The 21,897-nt window shown below is 55.6% G+C and overlaps 7 protein-coding genes across 7 annotated transcripts; 3 read left to right on the top strand and 4 right to left on the bottom strand.

Annotated features, from left to right (window-relative positions):
- Positions 1–258: 258 nt before the first annotated feature.
- W97_01967 (CAMKK/ELM protein kinase) lies at positions 259–4,614 on the top strand (the record flags this gene model as incomplete). Its single annotated transcript, XM_007779869.1, has 1 exon — positions 259–4,614. The coding sequence occupies one exon, from the start codon at positions 259–261 to the stop codon at positions 4,612–4,614; it is 4,356 nt and encodes a 1,451-aa protein (XP_007778059.1).
- An 882-nt stretch (positions 4,615–5,496) lies between these two features.
- On the bottom strand, positions 5,497–6,122 carry W97_01966 (uncharacterized protein; the record flags this gene model as incomplete). Its single annotated transcript, XM_007779868.1, has 3 exons — positions 5,497–5,628; positions 5,739–5,938; positions 6,056–6,122. 3 exons carry the CDS (start codon positions 6,120–6,122, stop codon positions 5,497–5,499), a joined length of 399 nt encoding a protein of 132 aa, XP_007778058.1.
- A 401-nt stretch (positions 6,123–6,523) lies between these two features.
- W97_01965 (uncharacterized protein) lies at positions 6,524–7,922 on the top strand (the record flags this gene model as incomplete). Its single annotated transcript, XM_007779867.1, has 3 exons — positions 6,524–6,803; positions 6,935–7,186; positions 7,375–7,922. 3 exons carry the CDS (start codon positions 6,524–6,526, stop codon positions 7,920–7,922), a joined length of 1,080 nt encoding a protein of 359 aa, XP_007778057.1.
- Positions 7,923–8,317: 395 nt separating this feature from the next.
- On the bottom strand, positions 8,318–11,700 carry W97_01964 (uncharacterized protein; the record flags this gene model as incomplete). Its single annotated transcript, XM_007779866.1, has 4 exons — positions 8,318–9,209; positions 9,282–10,681; positions 10,730–11,623; positions 11,671–11,700. The coding sequence occupies 4 exons, from the start codon at positions 11,698–11,700 to the stop codon at positions 8,318–8,320; spliced, it is 3,216 nt and encodes a 1,071-aa protein (XP_007778056.1).
- Positions 11,701–12,346: 646 nt separating this feature from the next.
- W97_01963 (phosphatidylserine decarboxylase) lies at positions 12,347–13,206 on the bottom strand (the record flags this gene model as incomplete). The annotated part of the gene is made up of 2 exons (XM_007779865.1): positions 12,347–12,557; positions 12,611–13,206. The coding sequence occupies 2 exons, from the start codon at positions 13,204–13,206 to the stop codon at positions 12,347–12,349; spliced, it is 807 nt and encodes a 268-aa protein (XP_007778055.1).
- Positions 13,207–15,330: 2,124 nt separating this feature from the next.
- Positions 15,331–16,274, top strand: W97_01962 (GTP-binding protein rhoA; the record flags this gene model as incomplete). Its single annotated transcript, XM_007779864.1, has 5 exons — positions 15,331–15,398; positions 15,479–15,506; positions 15,642–15,839; positions 15,907–16,041; positions 16,125–16,274. The coding sequence occupies 5 exons, from the start codon at positions 15,331–15,333 to the stop codon at positions 16,272–16,274; spliced, it is 579 nt and encodes a 192-aa protein (XP_007778054.1).
- Positions 16,275–17,864: 1,590 nt separating this feature from the next.
- Positions 17,865–20,258, bottom strand: W97_01961 (uncharacterized protein; the record flags this gene model as incomplete). The annotated part of the gene is made up of 2 exons (XM_007779863.1): positions 17,865–18,379; positions 18,977–20,258. 2 exons carry the CDS (start codon positions 20,256–20,258, stop codon positions 17,865–17,867), a joined length of 1,797 nt encoding a protein of 598 aa, XP_007778053.1.
- Between the last annotated feature and the right edge of the window lie 1,639 nt (positions 20,259–21,897).

The following is a 21,897-nucleotide window of genomic DNA, read 5'->3' as shown; positions in this document are numbered from 1 at the left end:
GGCCACACTTGTTCACGCAACCACTTGTCGCACCTCTTGTCGGATCCTGTTATCCATAATAATAGTCTACCCCTCAGCAGACTACCCTTCGAACTCCCCCGTTCCTACTCCAGAGCGGTTGCAGGATGATACGGCCGCCACTGTAACACTTGGTCCGCGTTTCGAAGCCAGTTGATAAGAGTGGGGCAGGTGGGAGTTTGAGGCGTGGTTTTGAACAGAAGAGACGAGCGGGCTTGCGTTGAGGGACAGTACGCAGACATGAACGCGCCAGGCGCAGAGAGTGGTGGCATGCTCGGGCAAGAGGAGGAACAACACACACGCAATTCACCTACGTCTTCTGTCTGTTATCTGGGTCAGGTGGAGTCTGAGCTGAAACGCATCTTAAAGAAGGCAGAAGGACCGCCCACAAATGACCATGGAGCGAACACCGTGCGGGAGCCTTCACCACGACAACCACAAGCCTCTGACAACGAATCTGACATTACCCCTCGGTCCGAAGCGCCGGAAGCCCCGTCCTGCGCAGAAACACCCGCGGATTACTACGGCTCGACCACTGGCAATTACTTCTCGCCGAGGCCAATGAGAGTCTACCCTACCTATCTACCTACATCGGCTCCAGCATCAGCAGACACGTCACCGATCCAGAGCTTGAACGCATCTACCACATCTATCGATAAACATCTTGAACATCCATCCCCATCATCTACTGCAGAACACAACGAACGTCCAAGCGTGCACAGAGATTTCTCAGACTCCTCAACCGCCAGCAGCACTACCGTGAAAGGTTCTGTCCTCGACCATCTTATGCGGTCATCTGCTTCGCAACTACCGCATCGAGAATATCCAAACCAGGCATACTCGGCGCTGCAGTCACAGCGCTATCCTTCTTCATATCATCCGCGCCAGCTCTCCAGGGCCTTGAGCTGCCACCCATCGGATCTTGGACATCACCCACCTAGCCATGCAGTCGCTTCTGGACACCCTCAAGACCATGGCTTCGGCGAAACTCGGACAAGAACTGCAGGCAACTCTCCTATTGGAAGCCCGGGACTTTTCACTCCCTCGACACCACCCGCTAGGCCTTTACTAGGACTACCGGATGAGCATGGCTTCTACTCCAGCCCCTATCTGCACTTCACGCAGCGACAAGCACCCAAGGAAACCCACATCGCAGATGTAGACGTTGACCCTATCTCAGGCCGTAAAGTTATCAATCATTATGAGGTCATCGATGAGTTGGGCCGTGGCGTCCATGGTAAAGTGAAACTCGGCCGCAATCTGCAGACAGGACAATATGTCGCGATCAAGATTGTTGAGCGATACTCGAAGAAGCGACGCCTGGGCAAGAACACAAGCCAAGAGGACAAGATCAAAAAGGAGATCGCTATCCTGAAAAAGGCGCGCCACGACAACATTGTTAGTCTGCTGGAGGTCATTGACGATCCTGCAGTTCGAAAGGTCTATATCATTCTTGAGCATGTCGAGCTTGGGGAGGTGAAATGGCGGCACGAGGCTGAGAAGGAAATCGCTCTTGTGGAGTACCATCGTATTCAACGGGAGGCCGCAGGAATATTCGACAACGCTGCTGCTGCCATGGAGGATGAGAGGATCCTCCAGGTTGCACGCAGACGCCGTGAACAGAAAGAAAGGAGGCGGGCACGGGAGATTCAGCGTCGGGCCATGCGAGCCGCAGGTCCAGAGGCCTGGAGTCTGGAGCATGGCGGTGACACCGACGATGATATCTCTGACTTCGACACAGCGTCTCGGGTATCAACTGCGGGCAGCGAACGGGAACGCGGAGAAGGGCTTGAAGTATTGGCCAACAGACATACGCTCGCAGCATCACCCTCTCCAATGCCGCCCCTCGCCGAAGACGAAATGGCTACGCTCACCAAGGATGGAGAGGAGGCTCTTGAGCGGTCGAAGGCCTCAAACTCATCGCTGAAGGGACTGACCGATAAACCGAGTTCTGTGTCTCCGACAGGCCTGGAAGGGACGATGTATGGCGCATACGAACCGGTCGTGGCTCGTGGCAGGACGCCGAGTGTTGCTGGCAGCGCTGCTTCGGGGCCTACATGGGCCGATGACGGTGGCGAAATACCAGAACACTTTCGTTACGTCCCAGTTATGACCCTGTCAGCAGCGAGGCAGGTTCTTAGGGATACCGTTCTTGGGCTGGAGTATCTTCATTTCCAAGGCGTCATCCATCGCGACATCAAGCCGGCGAACCTTCTTCAGACCAGGGACCACAAGATCAAAATCTCAGACTTTGGCGTTTCGTACCTTGGGAGGGGACTCGGAGACTATGCCAATGGGGAACTGTCAGAATCAGATGCCGCTGATATCGATGAGGCGGTTGAGTTGGCAAAGACAGTGGGCACACCTGCCTTCTATGCTCCCGAACTCTGTCAGACAGATCCTGATCCGGACGTCGAAGCCCCACCTGTCACTGGACAGATAGATGTGTGGGCATTGGGTGTTACGCTGTTCTGCCTTGTCTTCGGCCGCGTGCCATTTCATGCCAACGACACTTTCGCTTTGATGCGACGGATATCGGAGGATCCGGTCTACATACCCCGGCAGAGGCTCAAGGCAGTTGATGAGGGCGTGCGCTCAAGGCCCAGTTCGCACGGCCGGCTAATGCCCATGAATAGCAACAAAAGGGCGCCGCATGACCTGGAGTACGAGGACATTGGCGAAGACCTACATCACCTCTTGAGACGGCTGCTTGAAAAGGACCCTCGACGGCGCATTACCCTACACGAAGTCAAGTGCCACTCTTGGCTTCTTGCCGATCTAGATGCACGTGCTTGGCTCGAATTGACGAATGTCGATCGGCGCGAACATGGCAGGAGGATCGAGGTCTCGAAGGAAGATGTCGACAAAGCCGTCGTCCCACTCAACCTCATTGAGCGAATGCTATCGGGTACTCGGTCCGGGATTCGGCGGCTTGGAGGCGCTTTGGGTTTGGGCAAAGGCGATAAGTCAAGGAAGCGTGCGCAGAGCTCCGCAACGAACCCTGATACTGGCCCACCATCTGCCGCTTCATCAAGCAGCACCATTAGTCAGGACGCCCGGCGTCCAAGCTTGAAGGTGGATGAGCAGCTTTTCTCCGCTCTCAAAGCGTCCAGAGCAGAAGGCGAGCATCCGCTTTCCCAGAGCGTAACGGCCAGCCCCGAACCCAAGGAGCATTCTCAGTTTTTCCTCGAACCCTCCTCACAGCCATCATCGCGGCCAGAGACGCCTAATGACAGCTCCGAGAAAGTCAATCGTACCGCAGGTCCTACTGACAGAAAAAGACCTGTAATGGAGCGTGCAAAGTCGACCTCCGCGTCAATAAAGACCATCAAGCCATCCGATCTTCCTAGGACGGACCGGGCAGTCTCCCATGCGGTACCGCCGCCACCACTGAGTACGCCCATCGCCCTAGACACGGCGAGCAGTTCAAGCCTGAGCGGTCTCTTAGGCGGTGCAGGCCGGCGTATCATAAGAAACATGCGGAGTAGAGAGCGGAGCTCTACCACTCAAGCGGATCAGGAACGAACAAAGTCCATCGATCGTGTAATGGATCGCAACACTGACGCACACGGGGAGCCTAGCCTTGCGCTAAGCAACGCTGTCGCCGAAGGCCACGTCAACCTCCCTGAAGCGTTACAGGAGATATCACCGGCGCCAAGCTCTGTTGCAAGCCCAACATCCCCTCAGCGGAACCTCCATGTAACAGACAACATCGTCTCTCGGCACTCATCTCTGTCATCTGCATCCTCCAGGCCATCGCGCCGACAATCACGTGCAGACCCACCGCAACCTCACCAGAGTCCGCCACAAGCTACTGGTGCTTGCTCATCCCTTCCCCGTGAAACTTCGGATGACAGGATCACAAGGGCTAGAGAGGAGCAGTGGCGGCGACGGGTACTGGAAGACAGCATTGATCGCGACCGGCCCGGCTCCGCCCACTTTTCGAGGCCAACAAGTGCGCTAGGCCAAGGACCTTGCCCACCAAGTCCGGACGACCAGATTTTTTTGCGGCAAGAGATGACGAAAGCGCAGGCTGACCAGGCTTCTCCGTTGGAGACGAGCCCTACCAGCTACCCGCTGGGCTTACAGTCCGGGCCGGTGACATCGAACTCTTCCGAGGATCATTTCGCGTCAAGACTGTCGCAGTCGACGTCGAACCCGTCTATCCCATCTGTGATCTCCGCGTCATCGTCTATCGTGCCAGATGACGGAGTTACGCTTAGAAAACACAGTGAGGCGGCTGAGTACTCGTCAGGCGACACTGCGACCGAAGGATACAATTCCGCAGCCAACTACTCCTCTGGCGAGACGGCAAACCCTCCGGATCGGACACTGGAGGAAGACGACGGCTACGCTGGCGACCACGCCGTGGAGAGCGAGGATGAGGACGACTCAGACGAGGATGAGCTACTGATGATGAACCCGAGGAAGCACAAAGGCGCAGGACACATCAGGAGCAACAGCATCTCGAACGCGCAGCTCGCTCGCAAACATGCTGTGCATGGGAGCGGCGCCTCTTCAATCAAGTCCGCCAGAAGTGGCAGCAACGGCACGGTTAAGAAGGTGCCGCGTAGCCAGCTTGAGGTTGACGATTGAGCTACATCATTTCTTTCACGTCTCCACGAAGTAGATGTCTCCTTACGAAACATAGCACGAAGAAGATTTTCCCCTCACGATCTACATACGCGCCCACAGCCTCCTGGCTGAATGTTCCTCGGCCTTGCAGCTTCTTTAGTTTCGGCGCTTTAGGATACCACTTGCGATTGTCACCGTTTTTGTTTTTATCTTTCTGTTAATGGCTCATGGAGGGATGGACTGTCGTTACTCTAGCGAGGCGCTCAGATGGCGCCGGGGATATTGCATCGCAAAATTGCTATACGGCGCATGATGCCCACGGAAGGGCTTCTGATGTTTTTGTATATCCTGGTTTCATTGCGGAACAATAGACTCCTCTCTGTCTTGTCTTTGCGCGCCGTGGAGTGGCATCTGGACAACCTGTTCTTACTGCATCTGTAGCATCTTCATACCTGTTTCTAGCGTTGACGTCTGTTTGAATTCTTATGCCATTCGCGTTACGTCTCGGTTTTCTGCTGTTTCCCACTGCATTGTTGCGCATTGGGGGAGGCTCTTGTGTGCTTGTCCGGCAGGAAAAGAGTCAAGAAATGTAGCGATAGAGATTGTACAAACAAGTTCTTTGCGTGTACAGGAGATATCTGCATATGAATGTGACTAGAATACCCTCAATACACACCTTACCTCCCTATGGGGTGTTTCTCCTAGTGCACCTTCGACCATTCATGTACAAACCTTACCGCCTTCGAATCTCGCCAAGTTTTTGATCCAAGGGACATCCTTTACCGTCACTCAGTAGTAGTAGTAGAACGTCGCGTACGACCGGATCCACTTTGGCGCCCTTGAGCTGCCAGGTGGGCAGGACAGAACCCCCATACTATGCCCACTGCCACATGATTCACACAACTACCTCGCCGCCTCCTCCATCCGCCGACTCCCAAACGCATACGCAACACCACAGCCCGCGACATTAGCCGCACAAAGCCCCAGCGTTGCCCCCCTAATAAGGCCCCTCGCGCCGAACTTGTTGGCGAATTTCTACCACACACGACCCCCAAGTAAGCCACTGTTCGCCCACTCGTGACCGCACCAAGCCCGGGTTTGGCGCGAAGACCGGGCGGGGGGGGGGGGGGGGGGAAGAAACATACCTGCTTCCTCCGCTGCGCAAGCACAAAGTACAGCCCACTCAGCGCAGCCGTGAAGCCCGCGCTATCGATCTTGTAGGAGTTGAGGTTCATGTATGTCGCGAAGAGGAGGGCGGGGGGGAAGAGCATCGGGAGCGCTTGGAAGGGACGCATGTGCTGAGCTGTTACTAGCGTTGCGAGGAGGGTTGGGGGGAGGGGGTTTTCTGGGGGGGCGGGCGTTAGTAGTTGTGCTGGTGTTTGAGCTTGAGGGAGCGGCGGAGGTGTGTGGGATTGGGGTGGTGATGAGGGAGGAGGGTGGTGAGGAGGATGTGTGCGCGTACCGCCCCATGTCCGCAGCGTTTGCAGCGCGCCGGCCTTGACCTGCTCCTCGGTCTTCTTGTCGGCCATTGTGGTGGTGGGAGTGAGTGGTCGTGTGCTGTGTGTGCAGCGTCGCAGCTTCAAGCTCGGTCGAGCTCTCCGGCGTCATCGAGGCGGCGGCTTTGCCCGATCAGGCACTAAGGCCAACGCGCGGCGGCTCCGTCGCTTCTAGCCGCGCGGGCAACATCTGAAGGGACCAGTGGCTTCTTTGGGGAGGCATCCATGTCAACCTTTACTGCCCTGCAACCAATATCGAAACTCACAACTAAATCACCACACGCTCGCCATTGCTGAGGCCTCCGCCTGTATCCCAAACACCGCCGCTCCGCGCCTGATTCCCTCCACCCCACCGGCCACCCGGCCTCGCCCTCCCACATCTCAACCCCCCTCCACGACCCCCAACCCTCAATCCCCTCTTCCACACACAAACAATGTCCGCCCGCGCCTCCGGCGCCGACCCCACCCCCAACGGCGACGCCAAAAACCGCGCGCACCACGACGGCAGCTCCGGGCGGGCCTTCACAGTCGAGCAAAAGACGGCCGTGGTACGCATCCGCAAGTGCGCGCCCACAGCCTTCTACGAGATATTAGGGCTTGAAGAGGTTAAAGCCACGTGCTCGGATGGCGAGATCAAGAAGGCGTATCGGAAGTTGAGCTTGCTTACGCATCCGGATAAGAATGGGTTTGAGGGCGCGGACGAGGCTTTTAAAAGTAGGTTGGGCTTTTCTGGCGGGTTTGTGAGGAGGGAGAGGGGAGGGAGGGTACGGAGGTGGGGATAGAGAGAGCGGTGCAGCGACGGTGGTAGTTTGGATGGCATGCTGACGGGACGGTTCGTTGTATAGTGGTTTCAAGAGCCTTCCAAGTCCTTTCCGATCCCGATAAACGCAGCAAATTCGACAAGTTTGGGGGCGATCCTGATAACCGCTTTGCATCCTCCGCATCGGCCGGCGAGTCGCCTTTCAGCGGGTTTGGGCGGTCAGGCGGCGGGTTTGGTTCGAGAGGAGGGCCGATGTTCGAGGAGGAGATAAGCCCTGAGGAGATGTTTAGGCAATTCTTCGGTGGAGGAATGGGTGGATTTGGTGGTGGACCGTTTGGTAAGTCGAATCACTTTCGGTACTCGAACAATGACAAGCGTAGTTGGGAGCGGAGCCAGAGGCAGAGAGAGCGGCAGGACGAGACGATGCATTCGCTCTTAAGCCTGATTCCCCGTCCCGCCAACAGCGGCTATGACGTCCTATCCTTCCTCACCACATCATTTCCACACGCTAACCTCCCCCCACAGGCGGCGGCCTCTTCGACACCGGCCCCGGCTTCGTCTTCAACCTAAACGGCGGCCCCGGAATCCGGGTCCACCAGTTCGGCGGCGGCCGCCCAAGGCGTCGCCCTGACCCGTCGCAACCCCAACAACCCCCGACCGCAACCTCGGCCCTAACCTCGCTCCTCCCTCTCCTCCTCCTCTTCATCCTCCCCCTCCTCTCCTCCCTCTTCTCCGGCTCCAGCAGTCCCACCGGCCCCTCCGTGCGCTTCGACAGCCCCTCCCCGCCCTACACGCAGCAGCGGCTGAGCGGGCGGCTGAAAGTGCCCTACTATGTAAATCCCGCCGAGGTGGAGGATTTCGGGAACAAGCGGTGGAGGGAGCTGGATAAGGTTGCTGAGGTGCGCTATGTGCAGAAGCTGGATGGGGAGTGTGAGCGTGAGCAGCAGGCGCGCATGAGGTTGATGCAGGATGCGCAAGGGTGGTTTTATGTGGATCAGGAACGTATGGAACGCGCGAGGAGGATGGATATGAGGAGTTGCAGAAGGTTGGGGGAGTTGGGGTATCAGCGGTGAGGGAAGGTGGAAGGGTTAGTTGATGGGTGGGATTGCGTGTGGGTATCCTCGATATTATTGTACAGGTGGCCACCTCGTGGATGGTGTTGGAGCGTTGGGACTTTGGGGCGTTGTGGGCGAACGAGCCGCCTGGTTGTCTCCCTCTGCACACGAAGGATCAATGATGTTGATGTGGTCACTCAGGGCCTTGCGTAGTTCGCATTGCGATACCAAATGCATTCTTTGTGCCGATGCGCGATCTGTATGGGTGTGAGTCGTGCCTTTGATGCACCGGCTTACCTGACCGACCCTTGAAATGTCTAGCCTGCTCATACCCCCGACGCCACGCAATGCAAACTACTCTACGCCTGGATCCCCTCCATCCATTCATACAACATTCCCAGAACCTCGGTTTCCTAAGACGTGTCCATCGGCTCATCCCCCGCACCCGGCACACGCCTGGCCCCCCGCTTTTCCGCCCTAAACGCATCAATCCGCTTCTTCATCTCAACATCCGGCCTCACATCCTCGATCTTCAGCGGGACCCTGTTAAACGGATCTGTTGGGTCGCTCAGCAGATGGCTGCGGATCGTCGACCTATCGATCGTCGTCCTCGAGCTGGGCAGGATGACCGGGTCCTCCATAAGGGTGTACACAAGCGGATCCAGGAACTCATCTGGGATCTCCCCGAGGTCTTCTTCGGCCTGCTCGTCCGCCTCCTTCGCGGCCTGGATCTTGGAGGCCAGATCTTCCCACGCGTCGAGCTCTTCAGGGGACTTGAGCGCGAAGCGCTTCATGATGGTCGTTGCTTGCGCGAAGTTCGAGGGCTTGTAGGAGCGTCCATCACGCGCGACAGCGAGGATGAAGTTTTCCTTCTCGCGGAGGTTGAGGTACACGTCGATGATCTCGGCGAGGAGCTGTTTCGGGTTGAAGTTATACTCTTGCGGGTTTTCGATCCGGAGGTTTGACTGTTTGGGTCCGACCATCGCGTCGAGGTTGTAGTCTAGCATGTCTGCCAGCCGCTGCACGATTTCGGGCATCGTGAAGGAGTCGGCTAGCGCTTCGGTGAAGAGCTTGAGCATGGCTACCGTCTCGTTTGTGAGCTGCATGTAGCTCTTGGCGCGGCCTTTGGCGGCTTCTAGGGCTTCTTCTTTCTCTTTGCGCGCGTTTTCGTCCAGGGTCTCGCCAGATGAGAGTTCTTTGGAGAGATTGTGGATTTGACTGAATGCGGTGAAGGACTCGTCGAGCACGAAAGTGACGTCGTTGAGGAGCAAGTTCACGAAACGGACGAAGAAGTCCACATTTACCCTGGAAAGAGATCAGCAATCCTGTTCTCCACAGTATATTACTCCATAATCATATGGATGGAATGATGCTTACCTCGACTCCGTGCCCAGGTTCTGCCGGTACACTGGATTCGACCAGATGCACTTGATGACCTGGAAGATCTCGTAGCGGATGTTGAACTTGTCAAAGAACTGTGTATGCGTGCCGGTACTCTCAGCCTCAATGTAGAATTTCATGAGGGCGTGCAGCAAATGCTGCTCAGCGAACCTGGAGCCCAGCAGGACATCCCCTAAAACACCCTTTGGACGTCCATATATGGGCCAGACTCCGTTGAAGAGAATGGTGACCAAACCCGACTTGAGGTACGGATTTTTGATGTACTCAGAGCTCTGCAAGAACGTAATGCAAATCATCATCAGCTCCTCGCATTGTGTCGAAGTGATAATGTGGGGCATGTTGCGCGTGATGAACTTGAAGTTGTCCACCAGATCCTCCACGAAATACTCTGGTAGGCATTTGAAGGCTTCAGGCTGCTCTTTCGGCAGCGGGAGCCGCAGTGGTTGCTTAGGGTAATTGACACCGGGCGACACCAGCCGCAACAGCCAGACAATGAGATATCGCATGATCTGCATTGATCGTCCCTGGGCCGTCTCGTCGAGGAGCACGCCCTGTGTAGCCAGGATGGCGCATTGGGACCGCTCAAGCTGGTCCTTGTATTTCTTCAGATGCCTCTCAAACTCGGATAGTGCGTGGGGGTTCGCAACAAATTTGTGTCGCTCGAGTTCGAACCTCTCGATCTCCTTCTCCATCTGCTTGATCTGCCGTTGCAGCGACACAAGATGTATGTTGGCTGCTTCCGTCCCGTAGTGATGTGCGGCCACTGCAAGGAAGTAGACCTCTGTGATGAAGTTCGTTGTGCCCTCGGCTTTTTGAGCGTAATATCTGTCCGACGTCGTCTGATCAGCGTTTATCTTCGTCTCGTCCTGGATGGATACGCGGGGGTTTCTTCGAAGATATTCGACGTCTATCCTGTCAATTTTCGAAAATGTAGCGTCCATGACCGGCTCAAAGAGTCGGTCAAGTACGACAGTCACGTTGATCATAAACCCATCCGAGGATATGTGATTAGGATCGGGACGAAGCGCCCTCCGTTTATGATTCGAATTGACGACCAGAGCGAACCAATCCAGAATTCTCTCTCTGGCGAGTTTATTTCGGACGAAATGGTTGGCAATCTCAAACAGCTCGTCTTGATGAGTCTGCAAACTCATACGAAGAGCCTTCTGTGCGTTGAGAATGTACGCCTTGTCTCGCGTCTTCGGGCTGGAGAAGTAATTTAGAGCGACTTCCGGTTGTGTTGGAGACAGACGGAAGAAAGGGCCAAGGAGGGTGTCGGTCTCGATATCCTGCGGGGCGACATCCGCCGGTAGGAACCGTTCAGAGTTTGCTAGGGCTTCTAAGAGAGGAGGGTATCGAACGAAGTTTCGTAGAGCCTTGCGAGAGTTAGCAGATGAACGAAACAGACGCTTCGCTGGACATACCAGAATGTATGGCTTGTAGTTGTCGTTCATGGTCATTTTCGACATATCCCGGCTGATTTGCTCCACGGCCCCTACCAGTGCTTCTCTTACGCTGTCATCTTCGGAGAAGCGTGATACAGCCTCCGACAGGAAGTCATGGCACAGTCCGCGATCGTTATCGGGGTCCACAAGCAGGTGCTGCGCGAGCGGATTCACCTCAGAGGGCTCTTGCCCGAACATCTCCGGAAGCGTGACCGCAAAGATACAGTAGCTCATGCAGAGCCGCCGCGCTTCTTTAATGATATTGTACTTGGGGTCATCCTTCTCGCCACTGCGCAGGCTTCGGTAGAATCTCGATACGCGTTTCCAGCATCCCAGAAGGTAGTCGAGAGGCGTCCCGGCTGACGGGCTGGAGGCAGCCTCTGTAATTGCCTGATCCAGTACTCCTATGCTCAGCCGTATCGGCGCCCCCTCACTCTTTAGGTCCGACCTAACGCCCTCCAGGAATATCAACGCGTTGCCATGGGCGTCATGTGCTGCCCTCGGATCGAGCGTGACCTTGAAGATGTTTCCCAGCGTATGGTCTTCCCATTCTTCCAGTGTTTCCCTACGACCTTGCCGGGACCGTGGTCGCCCATCATCAATCTCCCGCTTCTGAGGTATCGAGGTCTTCGACGTGATCGTGATGCCGCTCGCTGGTCGTGGTATGGACACTGGTGTAGTTTGGCTGACCACGTCGCTGCTCGGCACGCCGTTGGAGCTGGGGCTGTCTGTCCGCGCTTGTGGTGCTGGAAGCGCACTCTCGTTCTCGGCTTCTGGCGGCGTCGCGGAAGCTGCTGCAGGTGGTGTTGAGCTCGTTGAAGACGGTTGTGACGGCCCTTGCCCTCCAAGCTTTGCTAAACGCTTGTTGCGGATCTAGAAAAGTTAGCTACCTGTTGAGGCTGCGTAGATCATACAGCTACCTTGTCCGCGTCTGACTGGATGTCTGCCATAGGATGACCGAGGAGGATGAAGGCGATGGCGGGATATGGGTGCTTCGCGAGATACTTTTATGAGTAGGTTATCAGAGTGCAAGCGATGGTGTGGGGATAAGTAGATGGCAACGCGTAGTAAGGCAGGTGAAGCAGCTATTCACAAGCTGTGGTGGATGCTCGTCATTGGGTAGTCCATGTTACAATAATGGTCTACGGAACCCTATCGCTAATCGCCGCCTCTCCGCTTTACAAGTAATTCAGGTACTCTAGTAAACGATGGACCAACCGTGGTTGTGTTTTGTGCGCTCGAACATTCTATGACGGTACTTGATAGGATTACTAAGTAAGTCAGTTCCAAGCTATTACCTAGGTAGAGTACAGCAAGCTGAGACACCATCGTCCCGGGGTTCACATGAACGCATGTCGCCTAAACAAATTCTCCGACATTTACCAACAGAGGTCACAGGTGCTCTACTTAACGAGTGCTTCGACGGGCATCCAACACGTTCATGTACTTGTATGAAGACGAAGACGCTGAACCGCGCGCGTGTATGCGATCCTCATGCGGATCTCGACTGAAATCTTCCGGCTGTGACTACACGGCGTGGCAGCCCCGTTTAGATTCCCCCCTCTGCGTGCCCTCATCTTTCAAAGATCTGAGCATTCAAGATTCCCTCCCGACAGCCCGTCCAAGACTCATGCCGACCTCGACATCCATAGCAATAGCGCGCCTGCTGACGGAAAGGAGATCTTCGTCAAACTGGATCCTACCCTTTTGGAAGGCAACAATGATTGACGAGCCGCCGAACTGGAAGATGCCCAGCTCATCACCCTTGGTGATCTTGCTGCCTGGCTTTTGCCACTCGTCATGGATCCTGGTCCACAGTCAGCAGTGTCCCATGCTGAAGGTGCAGAAGCGGATGTATACTTGACAGTGCCGACCTCAACCGCGCCGATCGCAACAAAGAGCACCTCGCCGAATTCTTCGGAATCAATCACAACGTAGTCCCTGGCGTTTCGAGTGAGGATGTCTACGTCACTCCGCAAAGCCCAGGGGTCGACGTCGTAGTAGTCACCAGGCATGCTCCTAAAACACTTGATAGTGCCAGTCACGGGGCTATGGTAGCGGTGGTAGTCTTGCGGCGAGAGCCGGAAGCTCGCGACAGACCCATCGGCAAACTTTGGCCCGAGCTGCTTGTCCATGACAAGGTTGGTGATGGAGAAATCGCTGCCTTTAATCCAGAGCTTCTTGCTTTCCGCAACCGTTTCGTAGACTACAGCCCGGGAGTCGGCAACTACCACGGCGCCGCTGGGATCGTCCTTGCGGTGTATAGGACGAGAGCCAGGCTTGTGAGCTCGGACGAAGAAATCCTCGAAGTTGTCGTATGCGTCGATATCGGAGGGCTCGAAGTCGTCCATGTTGATGTGGTAAAAATCAACGAAACCTTTAATCTTCTCTTTTGATCTTGGAGACGCTTCTTTCTTCCCTTCGCCGATGGCCTTGTTGTGCATATACAGGCGCATGATGTGAGTGGTATCAAGCCATTCTGTTAACGGGTTGAAGAGAACAAGAAGTCTAAACAAGCAAGGTCAGATTGAAGACACCAAAAGACCAAACCGAGTCGTTCGGCAAAAGATGCTAAGAATGCTGGCCGCCGCCCGTGATCGCTGCGCTGCGCTACGCTCACCCTCGCAGGCGGGACCAGCAACCTCTCGCGTTGGGTGGCCCGTGCCCGGCATAAAAAAGTCACGTACTTTAGTTTCTTGAGAAACGGCTGTTTCTCGCGGATGAATTTGCCAGACTGCAGCGGGTTATTAGGTAGATTCAGGTGAAGGAGCCATCTCGCGTATTCAACACAGACTTGTGACCAAGCTGGACTTGCAACCATGTCGCGGTAAGAACACCAGACCGGTTCCATATCAGGGTAGCACCGGGTAGTTCAGCAGTTTCACCCTTTTGTGCATCGATCATCTAGGATGACTTGTGTATGAAATGGATCTCGATGTTCTTATAGATGTATGATTTCGACTCCAGCTCGATGACAGTTCCATGTTGAATACATTTCTAACACATACTTTGCGGTCCACGGTTTGCCATCCTATTTCGCGGTTTTGAGCCTGGTCGTTGTCAGTCCCGTGCAAGCTACGGGCAGATGGATTGATATACCAATTTGACGCACGAAAGTAGCCAGTCCGCAACGGCGTGTAGCGAATCAAATATTCCCATGATCATAAACTGACTTCGAGAGAGACTTTGAATCTTGGAATTTCAATTCAAAATCGGGCTGTGAAAGCTGTCGAGTGACAGCGCGAAAAATTGAGTAGCCAAACCAGGCTTACGTGAGGATGACGACAGGGAGAAACGACTGTTTCAATGGAACCACACATGCCAGCCGCGCTTCGTCGAATCTCTGACGCTTGAATTCGCGGCTCAAAAGCCACACGGCCCGGCCGCCGCGCTGTGTAGGAGCCGCTTCGTGATCTGGCAACCATACCTACCTAGGTAGCACCAGATGGTGCTTCCAGCCTTGTAGAAGACATTGCCCGCCGCACAAGTGCTCAAAGTGAGACTGTTGGTCGGCGTCTCTGCCCTAGAACATCGCCTGACCAATGACCTGTAATGATTTCAAGCTTTTTACGCATGATGGGTTGTGCAGGTGGGCGTCCCCGGCGTAACTCTTAGGAAATATAGCGGCAGGATCACCTCGCCCAGAATGCGTTTCGGTTCTCCTGCTAGAGCATTCCATGCTGCCAGGCCTGCTGTAGGCCATGACGTTCGGAAGGGCAGGTGGGTGCACGATGTGAGGAATCCTCCTCAGTCAAGACCTGTTTCATATACCCACCGCGCGTCTTGCAAGGCTGGGCATACACTGCTGGGCACGTGCGCAAGTGGCAGCTCGAATTGTGTATCGAACCCAAGCTCAATAGATCTCTATCAGCCTTGGAATGAGCCTTGTCCCCCAGTGATGTGAAGTGAAAGTCAAGTATCTAGGTATCCAGAAGATTGATCTACCCCGTAGTCGTCGGCAGTCAGGTGCATCCGTGAAGTGCAACATGCCACGTGCATGCATATGATTCAAAAGTAACTACTGAATGAATGCTGTTGATACCAATCTCGCAGTCTCAGAGGCCAAGTTACTGTGCTACTGACAGTCGGTCGGCGGTCGGCACGGGGAACACGCCTGGGCACAAGCTTGCGCATAATTAAACACCAGATAGCGACGTCTATCAGTCGCCCAGTCGGCGCCTGCTTTCAATCGTCAACACTAAACTTGACCCCAGCAACCTCATTAGCAGCCGTTTCGTCTGCGCAAGCCCTGTCCACCTCCTTCACCTTCGACCCGCTCGACCAAAACACTCATCTGCAACTGCCACATCCACCTTCAACCCGCCCATCACACGCCGTCGCACGTTCCAGGGTCTCCCGTTGTCGATACGCAACGCCTCATTGTGTTTCTAGGCTAGAGGCAAACACAGCCGCACCGCAAAGCCCTGAGAGGTCAGTGCAGCGTTCTTGCCTAGCTCGACCCTCCACACCACCTTTCCACCGTACCTCAACAACTCTTCCGAACCCACGACGACAACCACCTTGCTAGCACCTCCATCGTACCATCGTCAACGCCTCAGTCCCCTCATTGACTCGTCCAGATGGCAGAAATCCGGCGCAAGCTCGTGATCGTCGGTGACGGCGCCTGCGGAAAGACCTGTCTCCTCATGTGAGTGTTTGCTCCTTTCAGCGCGAGGCTCTGGCTCTTCCTATCTCACTTCTTCGTGGGCTAACGCGGTACTGCTTCAGCGTGTTCTCCAAGGGCACCTTCCCGGAGGTGAGATCTCTTCCTTGCGTCCCTCTCCCGGCCTGCCGAGCTGCGTCAGCTCGGGTCGCATCCGCGCTGTCGATCACCTACCATGCCACAGTGCACACACCGGTCATGAATAAACTGACGGAGGATTGCTGACAGGTCTACGTCCCCACCGTCTTTGAGAACTACGTTGCCGACGTCGAGGTTGATGGCAAACACGTCGAACTGGCACTATGGGATACCGCTGGACAAGAAGACTACGACCGTCTCAGGCCGTTGTCATACCCTGACTCCCATGTAATCCTCATCTGCTTCGCCATAGACTCGCCCGATTCGCTGGACAACGTTCAGGAGAAGGTACGGTCGATCACAGTCTCCCCAACGTTCGATCGACTCAGATGCTGACATTTTATCGCAATTGCAGTGGATCTCCGAAGTCCTACATTTCTGCCAGGGTCTCCCCATCATACTCGTTGGCTGCAAGAAGGATTTGCGATACGATCAGAAGACCATCGAGGAGCTTCACAAGACATCGCAGAAGCCGGTCACGCCTGAGCAGGTACGTATCCACATCTGCAGCGGATGGGGGATGGTCTTCGCTGCGAGACATGCACACGCATGGAGGCTAACAATACTTCTCAGGCCGACGCAGTTGCAAAGAAGATCGGTGCCGTGAAGTACCTCGAGTGCTCCGCAAAAACCAACGAAGGTGTCCGCGAGGTCTTCGAACATGCCACACGCGCTGCGCTCACTACTCGGACCATCAAGAAGAAGAAGTGCTTGATCTTGTAGACTAAGATATCACTTTGACTGCCGCCGCTACAACATTCCCGAGTCGATAGCCATCCTGCCATCTGTGGCTGTTGATGTGCCTTGGAGCTTTCCTCACGGTCAAATCGCGGATGCTGTTCGTTGCGTCTTGATCGAGGAGATACCTGTCCGCTTTCTCAATTCTTCCTTCATCCACTCCGCATGTTAGAGCTTTCTACACGGCAAACACAAGGCGTTCAGCGGAGGGTCATCCAACATCACAATCTTGGACAATCACGGACAGTTTTCCCGATACGGCCGAGCGGACGGAAGCTCTTCAGAAGAAACCCGGAAACTCTCTTACTCGCAAGATCTTCGAGGTAGCTGATCGGACGGTGTGGGCGAGCATTGTGGGCATGTCTGCCGAACGGATATTTTCACGCTACCCTGCCTTTTCCTTGGTACGGACCATAAGGCAATCCTCTGTTTTTTCCACCCCTTTGCCCCATCATCTCCCCTTGTTCTGCGTGCCGGTTGTCTCTATCTTCCTGGACTTGTTTTTCGATCTTGCGCATCGACGGTGTAATACTTTTTTGATAGGCGTTCGATTCCCCGGTGAAGTTCATTCCATTTGCATTAATTCGCTCACGTGACCAACATGCTCAAAAAGGCCATCTGAGTTACTCCTAGGATTCAGCACCCATGGGAGACAAGCAATCCACACAGCAGCTTCATCCGCTCCGTCCTCACTTCTCGGCACCTGAATGTACCCTCACCTCATCACAATAGGCTGGATCTGCTGATCCCTTTCCCCCCAACCAGCCGTTTCTAGCCCCGGGTGACCAGTTTATGCCTTGACCACTGTCCATACCTGTTCAGGCTCGAGCGTCTGTTACTGACAAGATCTTTCCATCTCCCTTCCAGCCTTCCCCCACCTCTTTCTCTACTCCTACCCTTCCCCTCTTCCGTCCCTCTTCCGTCCCTCCCCCTCGAGCCCTCCCCGCTCGAGCTCCATATTCCTCTCCCCATCCTCCGCAAAAAAAACCGCTGCGCGCCATCCCGCCGACGAGCAGCTAGCCTCCCGCATCGTCGTCCAAGAAACGAGCACAGAGGTCTGTTTGTCTTTGCTGCTGCCGCCCGGCCAAACGATACAGCAAGGCACACGAGCGCTTGAGGAGGGCTCATGGCTCCGTCCTCGCTCCTCGCTGCCTTCCTTGTCCCACTGCGAGGACACCCGTGCATGCGGCGTCGCTGTAGAGGATCGATACAGGACCGTTGGGTGCGAAATCAGATTTGGGTGCCGACTGCGCTTGTGTGTTGATTGCTTGGTAAATCCCGTCATCTGTGTGGCCGCCGCCACGAGAAAAGGTTGGAAGGGGGGGGAAGGGGGGGCACAGAACGTGCAAAGAAACGGCACAATGGCACTCGTTGTTCACTTCAACGGAACACTGGGGCACACAGCACATGGGTTGAGTCTGTGCATGACAGGGCAGGAAATCAGATTTCATCTATATCCTTCTAATTCCCCTTCACCGAAAATTCTTTGCAACTCGCCCAAAAAGCAAACAAACGCCGTGGCCAACCATCTATTACCCCTCCCCCCCCATATGCCCTCCCCCCCCCCCAAAAAAACTACCCAACAACAACCCACCCAACAACCATCGCAAGCGCCAGCGCCTGACCCCCCTGCATCCTCCTCCCCCTCCCCTCCGCCGCGCTATCAAACGCCACCGGCCCGCTCGAGCCAGCCGCCGGCGCCGCAGCCGTGGACACGGCGTCCGGAGCATCCGAGACGTCCGTAGCCGTGGGCGCGGCCTGCGGTTCGACGTCTCCCTGAGGCGGTGCGGCGTCTGTGCCTGTGCTGCTCGTGGAAGTCTCGGCCGGGGTGGCTGATTCCGAGTCTGTGGAGGAAGCGGGCGCGTCAGTGGGGGAGTCAGTGGCTTGTGCGACGGGCTCTGCGGTGGAGTCGGGGGCGGTGGTGGTGGAGGTGGTGAAGGAGGAGGGGACCTCAGGTACGGCCGTTGGGGCGACGGGTATCTCTGTGTCGGAGTGTGAGGGTGCTGAGGCGGAGAGTGAGGTTGAGAGATTGGAAGGGGACTCTGATGAGATGGGTTGGGCTGAAGTGGAAGGTGGTGCCGTTGGCGGAGCTGGTGTGGTGATATTAGAAGGGCAGTCTGTTGTGACTGTGACGACCGGTGGTGTAGGAGGTGAAGTGATTTGATCTGAAGGAGACAGGGAAATAGTGCTAGACGGTGATGCGGGAGGTGATGTGATCTGACTTGGAGATGACATAGATGAAATAGTCCCAGAGGGCGATGCAGGTGTGAAAAAAGTTGAGAAGGACGCTGGCGGCATGGTACCTGAAGACATCTGTGGCACAGGACTGGAAGAGGACATCGGTGTAACGAGACTTGAAGACGGCATCGATGCAGCAGGACCTGAAGGTGAGACCGATGCAACAGGAGGGAAGGAAGAAACCGGTGCAACAGTACTAGAAAATGAAGTGGACGGAATAGAAGTTGACGAAACCATGGGGCTGGAACTCGAAGGTGACATTGTCGGAGGGAAATTCGAAGAAGACTGTAATGATGTAGAAAATGGAGATGACACCGGTGCAACAGCATTTGAAGATGGTGCTGGCGTGATAGAAGTTGGGGACAACATTGGTGGTGTGGATGTGGTCGTGGGCATGGGCATGGGGGTTGAAGACTCAGACATCATGGAAGAAAGCTGAGTCGACGTACCAGTGGCGCCTGCAGGCGCAGTCGATGAGGGCTGGCTGCCCACAGTCGAGGCCGGTCTCGGCGGTAGTTGTTTGACGCCGAACCCGACACGCTGGCCCTCGAAGTCGAACACTGTGTAGAGGTTCTTGAAGAACGTGGCTCCCACAAGCCATTGGGTGGCTCCGAATGTCTGGCGGCCTACGATATTGGAAACGCAGGTATTGCCCCCAAGGCTGGCACCAACAAAGTCCTTGTTGGAGATACCGTACTTCACGCCACCAAGCGTGAACTGAACCGTCTGCGTGGTATCGCATGGCACGGTAAAGGTTTCGCCGTTCTGCGCTGAGCCGGTAAGCTGAGCGTGCAGCTTTTGAGCATCGGCAGGCGGCATCAGGATAAACGAGGTTCCTGTGTCGAGAATCGCCGTTCTGCCCCTGAGATCTGCGCTCCCACCGTCTCCCCCATTGACGCCAGCGTTGTCTACTCGTATCTCCCAGAACCCATTCGTGTTCCTGACCGCGGGTACCCACGCGAGTTCGCCCGTAAAGAGGAGGGGGTTAGGGGCGCCAAGATTCAATTCACCATCGTTCGGACCGTCCGAGCCCCGAGCGAGACTGATACCGTACAGCCGTCTTGGAATCAGCCCACGCTGCGCCAGAACATCTATGATGGTCGGGCCAATGGTGCTTGTGCTCAAGTCCGCGCGACCGAGACCCATAATGCCATCCATTGGGTATGAGAGGAATTCTGCGGATACGTTGGTGGCAATGCCAAACGTTAATGGAACGTTGAAGCCGGCGAAGCGCGCGTCGTCTGATGCCACGATGCCGTTGACCTGGCCTGTGCCGTAGACAATGCGAAAGGTGGTGGCTGTAGTCTGCAGCGTGGTCGAGTCGCCAGTGCCGAATGTGTCGTGCGCGTCACAGGCCGGAGTTGTACAAGTCGACCCCATGATCCAAGTATTCGAGGCTCCCGAGTCCAACAACACATGGTATTCCTCGGTGCTGGTGCCAAACATTATCGTGCCCATGTAGGAGTAGTCGTCGCCATCTTGGTCCACGCCAACACTGTTTGACTGCGTCGGCGGGAGGGCGCGGACTATGTTGTACTGGTTGTCCCGTCGGATAGGTGTGCGTCGAAGAGGGATGGTAAACCCATCATGCTGGACGGCTTTGGGGAAGCGCAGGGAACGCTTGCCGCTCGAAGGAGGCTTCGATGCCGCGTCGTCGGAGTGGTAAGGATAGAATGCTGTAGCAAACGGTAGCAGGCATGCTACCGATGCGGTAAAGAGAAGAAAACGCATTATATCAGATGTAGGTGGCGGTATACAGATAGCGAATGGAGGGCAAACCTCTGCGCTGCGAGGAGACTTAAGGAGAAGAACACCGAGTGCAAAGCAACTAAGCAGACCCAGTGATATACTCGGGGTGAGCGAGTGACGGCACGGCCGCGACGGTTCTTGGAATGATTGAAGACAGCTCAAACAAAGGACTCGAAGCTACGAACAGCGATGAAGGCGGCAGTCACAAGGCTTTGTCTAGGGGAAGAATGTATGATGCGGGAAGAATGAACGAGAGCAGTATGTACAAAAGGAAAAGAGCAGGGATAAGGTGCCAATTGCGCTGCAGGTACGCTCTCAAAGCGTGCGGGTGGGATCTGAGGCTGAAGGAAGCCGTGAGCGGAGTCGAGGATGGGGGGAGCTTGAGGGCGGAAGACGACGAAAACGGCATAGCGCGTTTGGCCGGGAACGGACGTCAGCCAATACTTCGCCTGGTGCTCGAGTGCACTCTCCACACCGAAACACAATGCTTTGTCCGCTTGCGGGTCGCATGAGCATCAATTGCACACGCGCGCTCTTGCGTGCGGATCGAGTGCTGGTTGAAACGGACTCGAGCGTGGGCAGCACTGCCTGGGGCCGCCTGCGTGGTTCTTAAGACCTGCGTTCAGCAGAGGGAAGAAACGCTGCCGCCGCAGGAGACAAGTCGCGCCGATCAGGGGCAGGTGCGATGGAGCATCTGTGGATCTGCGTATCGCCCATGCGCCATGGGACTGGAGCTGTTGGCTTCATGTGAAAGTGGTTGACTTGGGCCTGCCAATCCGTTGAAGATGCCAGCCAGGGCGCGTGGATCCGCAGGACCACAAAGCACCATGCTGTGACAGGTGGAGATGTCTTAATCCTCGCAAGGCTGACAGCAGTCACTGTCTGCAGAACCACGGCATCCAAGCAGGCCACTTCCGCTGTCTCTGAGATGCCGGTACATGGCCGTCAGCTCGTCTTCGGTGATTCGTACGGTCTTGCGCACAGCGGGGATCCGTGGCCATTGATGGAAGAGCGTGCATATCTTCCGCACCTTGCACAGGTACCCGTCCGCGGATGACATGCACAGAAGAATACTCTGTATCTCTGCCCATGATTGCGAAAACTGCCGGCATATCCGCCCATTGTCAGGCTGAACTACGCTAGGGTTCTGCTATGTACCCTCGTACCCTCCCGTCTCTCTATTCTCCCGTCCACCTTGAATTTACCCCGCAAAACAATGCCCGAGGCGGCCACCATCAGATGCGCTCACGTGAAGCATCTAACCTCACGCCCGTGCCCGCAGATCCCTGTACTTCCGCATCCCGTCGGCATCCCACTGGACTCGCTTCGTGCTTAGCTCAGCCTCGCGTCACCCAAGTTAGTGTAGCGCGCCCGTCACCGCCGTTTGCCGGGCGTTGAGGGGCCCAAGCTCAAGCTCTTATCGTCGTTGGTGCTTCAACAGCTGCACTACCTTGACTGTCGAATGCCCGGCCTTACGGCGACCGATGGGAGGAATCATGGGCTCATCTTGCATCCGAGCATGCCAAAGCTTGCCAGTTCCATGAATCAAGTTACGCAACCACTGCATAGATATCCGTTGCTGTATCAAGTAGCCGATCGAAGCACACATATATTCCCCTCT

This window comes from Coniosporium apollinis, assembly GCF_000281105.1.
Source record: "Coniosporium apollinis CBS 100218 chromosome Unknown supercont1.7, whole genome shotgun sequence".
NCBI lineage: Eukaryota > Fungi > Ascomycota > Dothideomycetes > Coniosporium > Coniosporium apollinis.
The sequence above is the reverse complement of the archived record's forward strand: the minus strand, read 5'-3'. Positions and strand labels throughout refer to the sequence as shown.